The sequence below is a fragment of the Sarcophilus harrisii genome, chromosome 3 (genome assembly GCF_902635505.1).
Source record: "Sarcophilus harrisii chromosome 3, mSarHar1.11, whole genome shotgun sequence".
Taxonomy (NCBI): Eukaryota; Metazoa; Chordata; class Mammalia; order Dasyuromorphia; family Dasyuridae; genus Sarcophilus; species Sarcophilus harrisii.
Window position 1 is genome coordinate 235334495 of NC_045428.1, and position 16091 is coordinate 235350585.

Consider the following 16091-nt stretch of genomic DNA (forward strand, 5'->3'; position numbering starts at 1 on the left):
TACCTTGATGCATTGTTAGAACTGATGCTGAGTGAAATGAGCAGAACCGGGAGATCATTATACACTTCAACAATACTGTATGAGGATGTATTCTGATGGAAATAGATATCTTCCATAAAGAGAAGATATAATTCAGTTTAAATTGATCAATGATGGACAGAAGCAGCTACATCCAAAGGAACACTGGGAAATGAGTGTAAACTGTTTGCATTTTTGTTTTTCTTCCCAGGTTATTTTTACCTTCTGAATCCAATTCTTCCTGTGCAATAAAGAGAACTATTTGGTTCTGAACACATATATTGTATCTAGGATATACTATAACATATTTAACATGTATAAGACTGCTTGCCATCTAGGGGTGGGGGTGGAAGGAGAGAAAGGAAAAATGGAAACAGAAGTGAGTGCAAGGGATAATGTTGTAAAAATTACCCATGCATATGTATTGTCAACAAAAAGTTATAATTATTATAAAAAAAAAAAACGAATCAATTGCATGTCATAGGAAATACTTCCAAAGGATCACCCAGCATGATGGTGTGCTCTATGAGCCAAGAATTTCAGTAACTCCAAAAATAAGTGAGATACATTTCCACTCTAAATGATCACATAAACTATTTATGACTGACCTGTGGTAGAGTATTCTGAGCTTGTACTGCTTAATCAGTCACAACTGGCCACACCGTATCTTACTCCAACACAGTGATGTTATTTTGGTCCTCATTGCCATGTGCAAAGCAGAATGAGTACTCAAAATATGATAATAAATTTCCATTTCAAGAAAGCCTATGTGTGCTCAGAATTGTCCATAATTTCGTTGCTTCCTTGTTTTTCTTTTGTTCTCTGCTATACTTTTTACTTTATTCTTTTTTTTCCCTTTTCCTCCCCTCTTCCATTTCCCACAAAAATACTATAATTAACCATGGATACATACAACCCCCCCCCCCAAATATGTATGTGTATATATATATATATATTATATAGAATTGCCCACATATACACACATACATTAAACATAACTATGTAAGGGTATGTACTGTATTTTTTACAGCCACAACGACATTCCAATCTTACCTTGTCTAGTTATTTTAAGTAGTCCAAAAACAATATTAATGAGGCTGTCATACAGTATAATTTCCCTATTTTTCTCTTTTAATTAAATCTATTTTAGCCTTGACCTTGAGATCAATTATTACTATCATTGTTTTTGTTATAATAAATTCTACTCATGATCATTGTGTTTGTGTGTATCTTTATTTCCTGTACATGCTGGCTCTTCTGTTTTACTTCTACTTGTTACTTTGCCTGCCTATGATTTATCCTGTTTCTCTCTTTCTCCCATACCCCAAGGATTCCCCTCTCCTTATGTTCTTCATCCCCCCTTTCCCTCCCTCTTTATTCCCTTAATTCTATGCCCCATCCTATCTTTCCTCTCCTCATGATTTCTTTATAAATTTAGAAGACTCTAGATATATGTATTGTTTCCTTATTAACCCATTGCTGATGTGAATAGGACTCTATAACTACCAGCTCTCCTCCCCCATCTATTTCCTCTGTTTCAGTTCTTCCTCTTGTACCTCATTTGTTTAATATAATTACTTTTTACCTTTCCCTACATGGTTTTTAGTTTTCACATCATATTCAGCTCTACCTCAATCTTTTTTTTAACTACCCAACTATTAATGATAATCTTAGAAATATGAGTTTACATTTCCACATATAATAAAGGTTTTCTTTATTGAGTCCCTTAAAATTAGTCTTTGATATTTAACCTTTTGATTTCTCTTGGATCTTATATATTACATTTTTTATTAAATTCAGGTCTTTTATGTGTTCATATATTGTATTTAACTTATACTTCAACATATTTAACATGTATTGGTCAACTTGTCATCTGGGGGAAGGTGTTGCAATTGTGAATGCAGAAAAATTAACTATGCATATATCTTGTAAATAAAAAGCTATATATATATATAAAAAATCCAGGTCTTTTTTTGCAACAAAAGCCTGAAAGTTTGATGATTCTTTGAATGTGAATTCCCCCCCACCCCAATTAAGGATTATGTTTAAAATATAGTAGTTGGGTATGGTATGGGTGTGCTGGGTATGATATTTTTTGGCCACAGCCCTAGTCCTTTTCTTCTTCTAGATATAGTGTTTCAAGATCTGTTTTCTTTTCATGTAACTGCTGCCAAGATCTTGTTGGATTTCAATTGAGGCTCCATTGTATTTGAATTGTTTTTTTCTTGGTATTTGTAATATTTTCTTATTGACCTAGTGGTTTCAGAATTTGGTTATGATGTTCTTATAGATTTTCCTCATAGGAGCTCTTTCAGTTGTGATCAGTTGGTTTTTCCAATTTCTGCTTTCCCCACTTTTTCTAATACTTCAGAATAACTTTCCCCCCCCCCCCCCATTCCTTATATTTTATTTCATTATTTCTTGGTATTTTATAATTAATTACACTGGCTTTCCTAGGATTCCTTAAGATGATTCTCCTCTTCCTCTTCTTTTTCTTCTTCATCCTCCTGTTTTTTCTCTCGTTTGATTTTTAAGGTTTTTTTTTTTTTTAATTCTTCTATGAATTTTTTTAAAGCAAATAACCATTTGATATTACTCTTTGGGATAGCAGAGACAATTTTTTTTTACACTTCAGTATTCTCCTCTGAAGATGTTCCCATAGTAACTTTCTATTATTGGATTCTTTCTCCTTTGCCTGATCATTAAAAAAAATTTTTTAAACAGACTGTTGGTGTGATCACCTCTAGTCCTAGGGTATAGAGGTGGTACATTTTGGTGTCCTTCAGTTTTCCCCTCTGATCTGGAACTGAAAACCAAAAACTCCACCTTCTTGTATGCGCCCACAGCCAGCAGTATTTCTGCCCCACTGCTGGGTTCCTTCTCACCCAGAAATCCTTCTTAAAAGCACAGTCACGCCTAGTATTCCTTATCAATAGAGATTCCTTCAGTTTTCTCTGATTCAGATACTTCCCAAACTGTCTGGAAGGTGAAAATTCCTATGGTTGGGCTTGAGGCTATCTCTCCATCCAGGTAGCCCCAGGACTCATTTCTAGCTGTTTCAGTAGAACTACATTGGAGGTGTTCAAACTTTGAACAGGCCAAACCTTAGTCCTGGAATCTTTCTTCAGGTCTCCAATTGTCAGAGGAGGAGGACTTTTGTTCTGCCCCAACTTTTATTTGTTTTTAACTACCCTATATTTATCAAAAGCTGCATTTTGTCTCATTTGTGGGGGAAATTTGGAGAGCTTGGAATTTTCTGACCTACTCCACCATCTTCCCAGAATCCTCCTTCAACACTATTATTATAGGATATATATTTATGTATTCATATTGTGATATATATATATATATATATATATATATATATCTTTTGAATCAAAATTTGCTATGGAATTCCATATGGCCCTTTCAAATACTCTGCTTTATGGAAGAATAGTGGACTAAGAATTCAGTTTGTCGTAAAGAATTAGGAATTAATGTATACTCAGTTGGAGTACTTGAATTAAAAACCCAGTTTCCCTTGAATAGAAATCTTAATTTAAGAGAAGCACTGAGAAAACAGAAAATAAAATCAATCAATAGATGAAATTTATTATGCCAACAATGGAAACATCTTACTTATTGTTGATCAAAATAAAAGTGAAAATGTCTTATTAACCAAATTCAGAGAGGAAGTTTTCTTTAGTTTATTAAGAACCCAATAAATTGAGAATTACTATCATTCAGTCAATAAATATTTGTTAAACACCTATTAATACCTGGCACTGTGTTAATACAGAAAGGGGAAATAGATAATCCCTGTTCTCAAAGAGTTTACCATCTAGTAGCTAGAACAACTAAACTTGGTCAAGAGATTGTCATTATTAAGTTGTTTAATCATGTCCTATTCTTCATTATCCCAATTGGGGTTTTCTTGGCAAAGATATTAAAGTGATTTGCCATTTCCTTCTCCAGCTCATTTTACAGATGAGAAAACTGAGGCAAATAGGTTTTAAGTACCTTGCTCAGAGTCACATAGCTAGTAAATATCTGAGGCACACTTTGAACACTAGTCCTTCTGACTCCAGGTACTGTGCCACCTAGCCTTAATTTTCTAGCAAGTCAGATCCTTCTCCAAGGGTGTGTTGTAATTAGCAGTACAACTGTTGTATCTGATACACCAGAAACTATGAACATATAATTATATTTATGTTTTCTTTAATTCTCCTTTTTTGTGTGTGTAGAATTTTTACTTTTGCTTTATAATTGCTATAAAGAGTAAGCCAAAAATTCCATGGGTAGGAAGTTTTTCTGATTCAGAAGGAGAAACTCTGCCAACTAAGAAGCTCTCTCTTTGAGCAAAATACTTGTGCATAAATTAAAAAATATATATCTTACAGATTTGTCTAAAATGCAAGAGTAGATTTTTCTGCCCCACTTTCCCTCCCTTATTGAAACTAGAATTTCATTCTTGATTTATTCAATTTTTATGGGTTAACTTTTCCTGTAAAAATTTTAATTATATCTAACTGGACTCTGGTATGGAATGGTGTGGAATTCCATGAGCTTGCTTTACTGATACAACCTCTCCACATGGAGGAGCTAAGGATTTTGCTTCTGGTGAGAGTTGTAAAGAAATGGAATGGAAGTTCTTTAGAGAAACTGGATCATATATGAAGATTCTTTAACTGGTTCGAGTTGGCAAACCACCTGTTGAAGAGGCTCTTTGACTGGTTTTCATATTCAGTCCATTACTTTTTTGCTTCATTTGGTTCTTTTGTTCATTGTGATCCATGGGATATTATCCCATAAGAAAAGAGACTTCATGGAGGTCTTCTCCCTACTGAAATAATATGGGCCTTAGAAACAGACCTCAGTCCTTGGACTCCGTTCTTTTTCCTTTAAGGTGAAAGAGACTGTAGTGACCCTCTTCAGCTTTTGAAAACTTGGGAAAGCCATAGGAACCTGGGATTCAGAGCCTAATCTGGATTTTATAGTCAGCACACTGTCAATGCCAGAGAAGGACTCATCTGGCAGAGAAATGTTATCTTTGAATATGAACTTCACAGGAACAATGCTCTGTAGGAAATGACCCAAATTCTGAACCTACACCCCAGAGGCTGAGATGTTATTAAGTTCATTTGCATATAATTCTTTTAAGACCCAAAAGGATAATTTTTCAAAAGGAAAATCATTATAAATATTTAAAGACCTGGTTATAATTTTTTAAAAATAATACTGTTAATTTTAGAAAGGAAATTTTACCTTTTTAGGAAGAAGTGAATCAGTGAGTTCCAAGCGGCTCTAAATTAACCCATTTAAAGGTATATGAAAGATAGAAGGTAGGTTTTTTTTTTTTAAATCCCTTAATTACAATATGGATCCAAAAACTGCAATTTCTCTTCTGAATCTGGCTTATACAAAAACTAAGTGTGATTTGTTATTTTGCTTTTGGTCAGAAAAGGACAATGGAATTATTAAGAGAATTATTTTGTACCTGCAAAATGAATAAAACATTGGTATTTGTTGAACATAATATTTAAAAACAACCTTTTATGATGTAATTACATACATATATGTATTATATGGAAAGTCTGTATAATTATTTCTTGATGCTTATAAAAACTCCACCATAGTGATGCCACTGCCCTATTGTGGCTCTGATCAAGAGTTTCTTGTTGAAAAATTCAGACAAATTCAAGAAAGTAAGGAAAACCATCAGACCATATAGGAATGATCCAAAAAACATTCTTTATGAAGATGAAGTGGAAGTGAAAAATAGATTTAAGGAACAAATAAAAGTAGATGAGAGTGCCTGAAGAACTATGAATAAAGGAAAAAGTAGATGAGAGTGCCTGAAGAACTATGGACAAAGGAATTTGCAAAAATAAAAAAAATCCCCCCCCCCCCCCCAAAGAAGGACAAGACATCAAAATGGTTGTCTTATGAAGTTTTACAAATATTTGAGGAAAGAATGAAAGGAAAAGGGAAAGGAGAAATGGAAAGATATCGTCAACTGAATGCAGAATTCCATGGAATAACAGGTAGAGAAAAGGTTTTCTTACGTGAAATAGAAGAAAACAGGAGAATCAGAAAGACAATAAACCTCTTTAAGAAAATTAGAGATATCAAAGGAACATGTAATGCAAAAATAGATATGACAAAAGACAAAAATGTAGAAACAGAAGAGATTAAAAAGAAATGATGAGCATACACAAAATCACCATAAAAGAAAGATCTTAACATTTCAGATAACTAAGATAATATGGTTACTGATTTTAAAAGTCAGACATCCTGGAGAATGAAGTCAAGAGTGCCTTAGGAAGCACTGCTACCAATAAAGCTAGTGAAAATGAGAGAACTCTACCTGAGCTATTTAAAATTCTAAAAAAAAAAAAAATATGCAGTTAAAGTTTTGTACTCAATAAGCCAGCAAATTTGGTCACTTGATTTTGAAAAAAGATCGGTTTATTTCCCAGTCCTAAAGAGTGGACAACAGAAAAGAATATTGAAATTATTTTTTGAAAATATTGAAAGAAACTGAAATTGTGCTAATTTTACAACTCATTTAATTATGCTTAAGATTTTGCAAGTTAGGCTGGTTTTTAAAGAGGTAAAAGAACTAAAGACCATTTTGCTAACATTCTCTGGATTATCAAGAAATCAAGGGAGTTCCAGGAAAAAAAAAAAAAACTATTTCTGCTTCATTCACTATATTATAGAGAACACAATAAATTGGGGTAAGTTCTTAAAGAGATGGGAATACTAGATCATCTTATTTTCTAAGGAACTGGTAAGTGTGTTAAAAAGCAACTGAACATGGAACTATTAATTGATTTAAGATTGGAAAAGGAGAATAACAAAGCAGTATATTGTCAACCTTTAAATTATATGTAGAGTATGCCATGCAAAATGCCAGGCTGGACAAACCAGAAGTTGGAATTAAGAATGCATATCTCAGATATGCTACTCTGAAGGGCAGAAAGTGAATAAGAATTAAGAAGCCTCTTGACAAAAGTAGAGGAGAATGTAAAAGCTGGTTGAAGCTTAACATCACAAAAACTAAGATCTTGGCAACTGGTCTATCACTTTCTGGAAAATAGAGTGAGAAGAAATGGAAGCACTATAATATGTTATATTCTTGGACTCAAAGATTACAGCAGATGGTGACTATAGTTATGAAATTAAAAGATGCTTGCTCCTTGGAAGGAAAGCTATGGAAAATCTGGACAGTATACTAAAAACCAGACATCACCATGCCAACAAAGTTCTGTGTAATTAGAGCTATAGTTTTTAGTAGCAGTGCATGGTTATGAGAGATGGACTATAAAAAAAGCTGAATGTCATAGAATTGATGCTTTCAGCTTGTGGTGTTGGAAAAAACTTTTGAGAGTCCCTTGAATAAGCAAGGAGAGCAAATCAGTCAACCTTAAAAAAAATTAATTCAGTATATTCACTGGAAGGTCAACTATTGAAGGTGAAGCTTTTTTGGTCATATAATAAGAAGACAGGACTCATTGGAAAAGACCTTGATGCTGTGAAAGACTGAAAGCAAAAGGAAAAGGGAATGGGAGATGATGAGGTATTATAGAAACTATGAAAAAAAAAAGAAACAACATGATCTTGGACAGACTTGAACAGCGACAGCAGAGGACAGAATGGCCTGATGTGCCATGGTCTATGGGGTCACAAGGAGTTGGAGATGATTGAACAATTAAACAATAACAATATAAAGTGTATTTTTTCCCTTTCAAAAACACCTTATTTTAAAATTGTAGCATTTACTTAGAAGCAGCACAAAACTGAACTGCTACAGTATATAACCAATTTCTAATGTAGATACATTCCTCTATAAACTTTTAAAAATTATTTTATACTTTGTGTTCGGTTTCCTTAGTTGAATGGTAAGCTTCTTAAGAGCAAGTAGGAACCAGGAATTTTTTTTTTTTGTAAGATATAAAGAATCTCTTTACAATACCTAGTTAATATAGTAATAGCTGATAAAAAATCTTAAATTTAAGCACAACTACAAAAATAATTCATTATTTCTGTTCTTTTCAGAATCAGTTATTTTGTGATTGAAAAAATATAATATTCAAGTACACATACCATAGATTAGAGCCTGAGAAATAAGCTCAGAACTTGTACAGTGGATACAAGTTTCATTTGTCAGTTTAATTAGAAATATATTTCAGTTCTTCTGAAACACTAAGGAATATTACTGAACAAGGGAGTTTTTATTCTTGATCAATTCTCATTTGCAGTAGTCAGTAGGAAGCTTTCTAGTTGCATTTGATATTACCTGTGTCTCCTGGAAGTATTATGGAATTATCAATGTGTGTGTGTGTGTGTGTATCTATCTATCTATATCTGCCTCAGTATTATTGGAATAATCAGAATATGGAATTACCAACATGTCTGTATGTGAATGATAGTATGGAGTTAGATGCATCTTTTGAAATTTCAGTGTGGGAGAAAGTGGTATACTTTTCCATATTCTTATTTTTATTTTTAATTAAGTGTATTTCATGTATATATAATAAAAAATACAACAAATAGTTAAGTTACTACTATCACTAAACTCATTTTCAAAATAAGCATCAGGGTGCTATATTGCAATGGTTATCAAAAGTGTGATTTAGAGAATCCTCGCAGTCTTTGAAGCCCTTTCTGAGGGTCTAACAAATACAGAATTAGTTTTGATTTTTTAATGGTAAATATCCATAAATGTAACCCACATAAACAAAAACTCTTGACAGATACTCAATAATTTTTAATAGTATATACTGAGAACAAAAGTTTCAGACCTACTGATGTAATGAATAGAAAGTCTGCTTTAGCATCAGGACTCCAGACCTAGCTTTGATACATATTGACTGTATGATCTTGGGCAAGTCAGTTAATCTTTCAGTCTTTTTTTCAGTTCTCAAGTCTATAAATTGCAGAATAAAGGCTGATCTACATTGGTAGAGAGAATTTCCTCCCTAGAAGTTCCATATGGCAATGAAACCATTAATCCAAACAACAAAACCTAAAAAATGATATGAAAGGGGCAGCTAGGTGGCACAGTGGATAGAGCACCAACCCTGAAGTCAGGAAGATCTAAATTCAAATCTGGTCTCAGACATTTAACACTAGTCCTAGCTGTGTGACCCTGGGCAAGTCGCTTAACCCCAATTGCCCCCGGGGGGAGGGGGAGAATGATATGAAGTAGTGAAGTTACCACACAGAGTTGATTGAAGATAAAATTCAATATCTACTCCTTTCAGTAATAAGACAGTCCCTGACCTCAAACAGCTTACGATCAGATCATCTGGTATGCTCTGCATTTTAAGTCTATGATACTATACATCTTAGAAAGTAGTAAGTGTATAATATAATTTCACTTAGCAATAAGGCAACCAAAATGTGAGATTCATGAAATATGAAAAATGTTATACGCATGGAGTTTGGAAAGGGCAGAACATAAAACGAGGAGAGGCTCCTGTGGTCATGAAGGAGAGGCTGGAAGGTTACCTTGATCATCACAGAGTAAAGGAATATCAGTTTGGCTACCCTTAATGATATGAAAACAGTAAAAAAAAACTTCAGTATATAGAGAGCAATGAATATTTAGTAATACTTAATATTTGCCAATTACATTTCCTTAGATTTGCCTGCTAGATGATGAATAAAAATAGAAACAAAATACTTAGGCTTAAGGTGATTCACAAGAAGGAAAGCAAATTTACATCTACTCATCCTTTCTGGTTATTTTCCTTGTAAAGATATCATTAAAGCTCTATCACTTATCTGTTCAATGTTTTCACTTGCTTTTGGAGGAAATCTGAAGTCTGCAAATAGGTAAGGAAAAATTTGCCCAATAGAAGTAGGAGAAACAATAAGGTTACTATGTGCTCTTTGTGAGTAGTACTATGGAAATCAACCAGTTAGCATTTAGGCACCGAGTTAAGTATTGACTAGACAAAGAAAGCAAGAACACAATACTTGCCCTCAATGAACTCATATATTAAGAGAAGAGACAATATGCAATATATGTACATACAAGATATCTAAAGTATATCTAAAGTATTAAAAAATTGGAAATCTGTTGGAATCTTTACAAAGTGTTAAGCCATTGGAGTTGATTTAATCTTAGAGTTATTTTGGGCCAGAACTTGAAATAAGGTACTAAGTGGAACTGATTGAACAATGCTTGTGTTCACACCTTTAGAGAGCTCATAAGTATCTAAGTACTCAATGGAGTTCACACGTGTGGGAGGATGCAGGGCTTAATAGGGCTTAGCACGAATTCACACCTCCCTTATGGCCAGAGAGCACTCTGGGAGATAACCCAGAATCACTCTCCCTCCAGAAGGCGGAGTTAACCTTTGGGAGATCACATTTATAGGGAGCTTTTGAAGCTTGGGGTTTAGTTCCTCTTGTGGGACTTAGGAGAGAGAGACTCTGGAAGAAAGCCTACAAGCCCTATCTTCGAGGCAAGAGAGATCCATTGCATCTTCCAACTTGGTGCTGGCTGGAGGCTGAAGAAAGCAGAGGCTGAAGAAAGCAGAGGCAGAAGCCAAGGACAAAGCTGCAAGAGCTCAAGCAGAGAGTTAGGCCTCAACTAACCAGGCTATTTTGGAAGGAGAAATAAACGTTTGCATTTTTACCAGCTGGCTGGATTTTGGAGTAATTATTTATTTCAACTGAGACTAAGGCTGCCTCCAGAAAACCTTCACAGAAATCTATATAGATTTCAATTACTGCAAATAATGAATCTCCTACAGTACCCAAATGTACTCAAATTAATACTATTGAAAGTTATCATTATATAAAATATGATGATTAGTCCCAGACTAATAGAAATATGTAGTGTGACTCTGAATAATGTAACTACGTTAATTGTACTAATGAAAAATAACTGCAATCCCAGAGGGAAGGGCAAAGGAGGCAACAGGGAAAGCTTCTTGGGAAATTGAGATCCCATCTGAGTCTTGAAAGTACCATAAGAGCTAGAAAGTGAGTTGAGAAAAGATAATATTGTGGGGAAGCAAAAAGGGACAGCAAGTGAAAATGCACAAAGTCAGGAGAAGGATTGTTGTGTTTAATAATTTGCAAGCAGGTCACCATAGTTAGATATTAAAGTATGTGAGGGAAAATTATGTGTAAGAAGAGTCAAAAGATAGGAAGGGACTAGGCTTCATAAAGCTTTTAATGAAGCTTTAAAAGTCAAACAGAAGATTTTATATTTGATCTTGGCAGTAAAAAGGAATCAGTTGAGATTATTGAGCAAGGAAGTGACATGCTCAGCTTTGTGGTTTAAGAAATTCACTTTGGCAGCCAGATAAAGGATAGAATAGAATGAAAAGAACTGAAGCAAGAAGATGAACCCAGAAGGCTGCTATAAAACTTTCAAGCACTAGGTAGTGAGATTAGTACTAGATGGTGGTGGTATAAGTGAAGAAAAGGGTACATATTAACGAAGTCATGAAGGTCAAAATGAAAGTTTTTGGTAAGAGATTGTTCTATAGGAGGAATTAAGAATGAGAAGTTGAGGCTGACTTTCAGGGTGAATGGGATATTATGGTTCTTTTGACTGTAAAAGGAAAGTTCAGAAGAAGGTAAGATTTTGGAGATGAGATAATTTCTGTTTTGGCCATGTTAAGATTTAAATACTATGGGACAAACAATTAAAGATGTCCATAAGGCAACTGATGATACCTTAACATTAGCTCAGAAGGAAGGTAAGTATTAGATATATAGATCAGAGAATCATCTGCAGAAAGATGATAACTAAAGACATGGTAGTTGATGAGGGATATAGCCAAGAAATATAGCACAGAAAAAGAAGAGAAGAGGATTTAGAATAGAGGCTTTTGGGAGACAAAGGCATGACCAGGATGAAGAACCATCAAAAGAAAACTTACAAATAAAATTGAACTATGACTAGACTTACAAAGTGCTTCCTTGCACAATTTATATTTCATGGAACTCTATACTTACGTTCAATAAGAAAGAGAAAACACACTGTCCCCATTGAAGCAATGATGATACCAGGTACTACAAATGAAAGTCCCCAACAGGTAGACACCCAATAGCCAGCAATCAAAGATCCTAAGATATTCCCCACAGAGGTGTGAGAATTCCATATGCCCATAATTAAGCCTCTCCTGAAAGAGAAAACAAACAAACAAAAAAGCAAGATGGTTACTGCTTTTCTTAAAAGAAAAAAGGAAAACAATATATTACAAATACATACATTTATTTTGACAAGACATATGGTATTTGTGTGAGTTATCCAAAGAAAAATCCTGCATTCAATTTCATAAAACATACAGGTATAAAAAGTACTAAACAAATGCAACAATGTAGGTTTCTCAGGACTGACCAAAGCTACTGTTCAATTAGAAATGTATTTATATTACAATTAGCAAAGATAAAGGAATGCTGGCTAAAATGTTTTTAATGAAGCTTAGAATATAATTATAGCTTTTGTTAAAAAAAATTACTAATTGAAATTTTCAGTAAGCTGATGGTGATCACCAAGACTAAGTGATAAATTCTTTTTCTTTGCAACACAGAAAACAAATCCTGTATAACCCCCTTTAGCTTCTGCCGGGATAGTGGCAGAATGTTGAGAGATAGGAACAAAAAGGGTGCTCAGAGAGGAATGGAATCATATTGATATTTACATTATCACTACAAATAATAGACAAATAAAGACAAAAGGAAGTGGCAATTAATTCATCAATAAGCCTCAAGGACCTAATGCCAGATACTGTGCTAAGCCATGGGTATACAAAAAGGCAAAAGAAAGTCCCTATTTGCAAGAAATATACAATTTAATTCATAATCTCACAACAAACAGATATATGCAAACAAGCTACATAGAGGATAAATAAGAAATAATTAATAGAGAGAAAGCATTGGATTAAGAAGGAATAGGGAAGCCTTGAGAAAGAGGGACTTATCTTTGGCATATAAAGGAAACTAAGGAACTAAGTGGAAAGGTGACTTATAAGACCTTCTTGGATACCCAAGTAACTTTTCTTTCTTTTTATTAAAGCTTTTTATTTTAAAAATATATGTATGGATAATTTTCAACATTTACCCTTGCAAAATCTTGTTTTCCAAATTTTTTCTCTCCCTCCTTCCCATCTTCCCTGCTAGATGGCAAGTATTTCAATATGTTAAATGTTCAATTCTTCTATACATATTTCTACAATTATCATGCTGCACAAGAAAAATTAGATCAAAAAGGAAAAAAATGAGAAAGAAAACAAAATGCAAGCAAACAATAGCTAAAAGAATGAAAATGCTATGTTGTGATTCACACTCAGTTTCCACAATCTTCTCTCTGAGTGCAGATGACTCTTCATCACAAAACTTTTGGAATGACCTGAATCATCCCATTGTTGAAAAGACCCATGTCCATCAAAATTGATCATCATATAATCAGCAAGTAAACTTTTGAAACTTCCAAGAGACACTACTTTTTTTTTTGACATCTAGTTAATTTATATCAAAGAAGAATACTGGTAAAAAGATTGCCATAAAGATAATTACATTTTGTTTACCAACATCTACTGTGAGGTGCATTAAAAGCTTGGAGATGCACAAATTTGGACTTCATTTGATATCCTTGAAGAATGCAACAATTAGTAATTAGATTTAAAAAAAAAAACAGCAAGACTTAAGGTAAAAGAAAATAGAACCAAGTAAGCCTTTGACATTCCTTCCAGAAATTCACAGTCTGACTTTAGTGCAAAATCCTAAGTATGAAAATAAAGATAGAAGAATAAGTAAGCAAGAAGATCAAAACCAACTTACACAATGAGAATGGGTCATACTATTCATAAATCAAGAAGAGAATGACCTCAAAACATCACAAAGTAAAGCCTCAATGAAAAACACAGTTTGGCCATGTTTCACTACAATTGTAGAAATAACTGAGGAAGAATTTTTTTTAAATAATTAAAATTATCTTATAAATGAAATTAGGGCATTGAGAGAAAGAATTGGAAAAGAAATGAAAGTGTAGGAGAAAAGACTCAGAAATATAACTCATAGTTTAGCACAATAGGTTAAAAATAAACCTTATCCAAACAACAGATTTTTTGAAAATTAGAAAAGATCAAATATAAGTTAGTAATTTTATAAGACTACAAGGAAAATTAAAATAAAGTCAAAAGAAGAAGATAGGGTAACAGGGATAGAATAAAAATACATGTTGAGAAAGAAACTAGTGAATAAAAACAAGATGGAGAGCAAGTCAAAAATAGTAATTCAAAAAAAATTTGAATGTGAATGGGATCTTTATAGCAGCTTTCTTTGTGGTGGTAAAGAGATGGAAATTACAGAGATTCCTTGAAATTGTAGGAAATTGCAGGGTGTCTAGTTGTGATGGAATAACACTGTGCTTTAAGAAATGGTGAGATCAATGATCTTAGAAAGGCATGGAAAAATAATAGCATGAAATAATGAAAAATAAAGTGAGCAGAACCAAGAGAACATTGTAGATAGTGAAAACATTATTGTTTTAAGAATAACTTTAGTAACTAAGTCATTTTGACTATTATAAATATACAAATAAAAAATGAAGGTAGGAATATATGAAGAAAGGTGTTATCTGTATCCAGAGAAAGGACTAATAAATAGAAATATGTGTATAATAATTTTCATTTATTTTATATATACACACATCTATTTATGCCTAAAGGTAGACACCTCCAGGGTGTCAGGGAAAAAAAAGGGGAGGAGAGAAAGAAATTTATGATAACTTTGTTGTACACTTGGGAGGAGAAACCAGCAGAATTGTAGTTTCATGCGCAATCTTCTTTTTTGTTGAACTGCATTATGAGAATGCTTGTTTTGTTCCATGAATTGAAAAAAAAAGAACAAAACAAAACAAAACAAAAACTGAATATAATCCTTCAAGTTAAAAAAAAAATGGATCTTCAAGGAAACAGAGGACTTGCAAGCATTCCTGATGAAAAGATCAGAACTAAGCAAAACTCTTGAAAGATAAGACATAAACAAGTAAATGAGTTGGCAAATATAAATTAGTAAACAAGAATAAAATGTTTTAAAATTGGAGTAAATTCAAGTTCTTATCAGAACTCTAAAATTATCAAGGATCATAGAGAAAACCAAATAAAACCTGCAAATGATTTTGTGATAATTTGATGATAATAATAGAAGAAAGGAAGCAAGAGTGGAAGAAGTAATATATTAAGGGGAAAAAGTGACGGGAAGTAGGGGAGAAAATCCATTCAAGAGATCCAGGTAAAAGAATATGCAAATAAGGAAGTGTTAAGGAGGAATGGGTGAGTCTTAGATGTACTTAGATGTCTTGAATCAAATATCCTACTGACATTTGAAAATCAACATAACTAAAAATGAACTTCATTATTGTTTTCTGAAACCCACTTCTTTTCCAAATTTTCTTAATATGGTTGGGGGTAATAGCATCTTCCCAGTCCCCAGGGCTTCCAATCTAGTTTACTTGCAACCTAGCTCTTACTTTCTTTCAATCTGTTACCAAGGCTGATAGATTACATCTTTGCAACATCCAATTCTCTTCTCTAATGCTGCTACCAACTTTGTGTAATACCTATATTGATGCAACAATCTGCAGTTTGCTCTATATGCCACAAATCTTTCTTAACTTCGTCCATTATATGCTTCCTTTAGCTTTTTTCTAAAGTACATGCTACCTCTATTGAACTCCAGTGACCCCCTATCAGATCCAGGATCACATATGAAATCTTCTTTTTGGCATTCTGTTATGACACAGTTCTCTTTTATTGTCCTGACTCAGTTTCCCTAATTATCCTGACCCAGTCCTGCCTTGGTTTCCCTGCTTCATAGTTCTGCAAAACCTCCCTCCCTCTTTATCAGAATACTTGATAGAATATCAGAATGACTCTCCCCATCCCAAGTTATTAGAATATCAGATACTGTCTTATCAAGATGCTTCTCCCCATGTCTGGGGTGCCTCCCTCTGATTATGCCATCCCCTCTCACCCCACCTTATCAGTCCTGTTCCCACTCTCAACACCCTGACTCCACCCCTGACTCAGTCTATCCTCTGCATCTGAGCCATGTGTATA

General features: G+C 33.7%; 1 protein-coding gene across 2 annotated transcripts in view; it reads right to left on the bottom strand.

The window, feature by feature from the left end:
* SLC37A1 (solute carrier family 37 member 1) overlaps positions 1–16091 on the bottom strand; it is a 124801-nt gene that overhangs the window by 47615 nt on the left and 61095 nt on the right. For both annotated transcript variants that reach the window (XM_003763380.4, XM_012544381.3), the window contains exon 8: positions 11983–12149. In XM_003763380.4, the coding sequence (XP_003763428.1) occupies positions 11983–12149 (167 nt within the window). The remainder of the gene's footprint in view (positions 1–11982; positions 12150–16091) is intronic.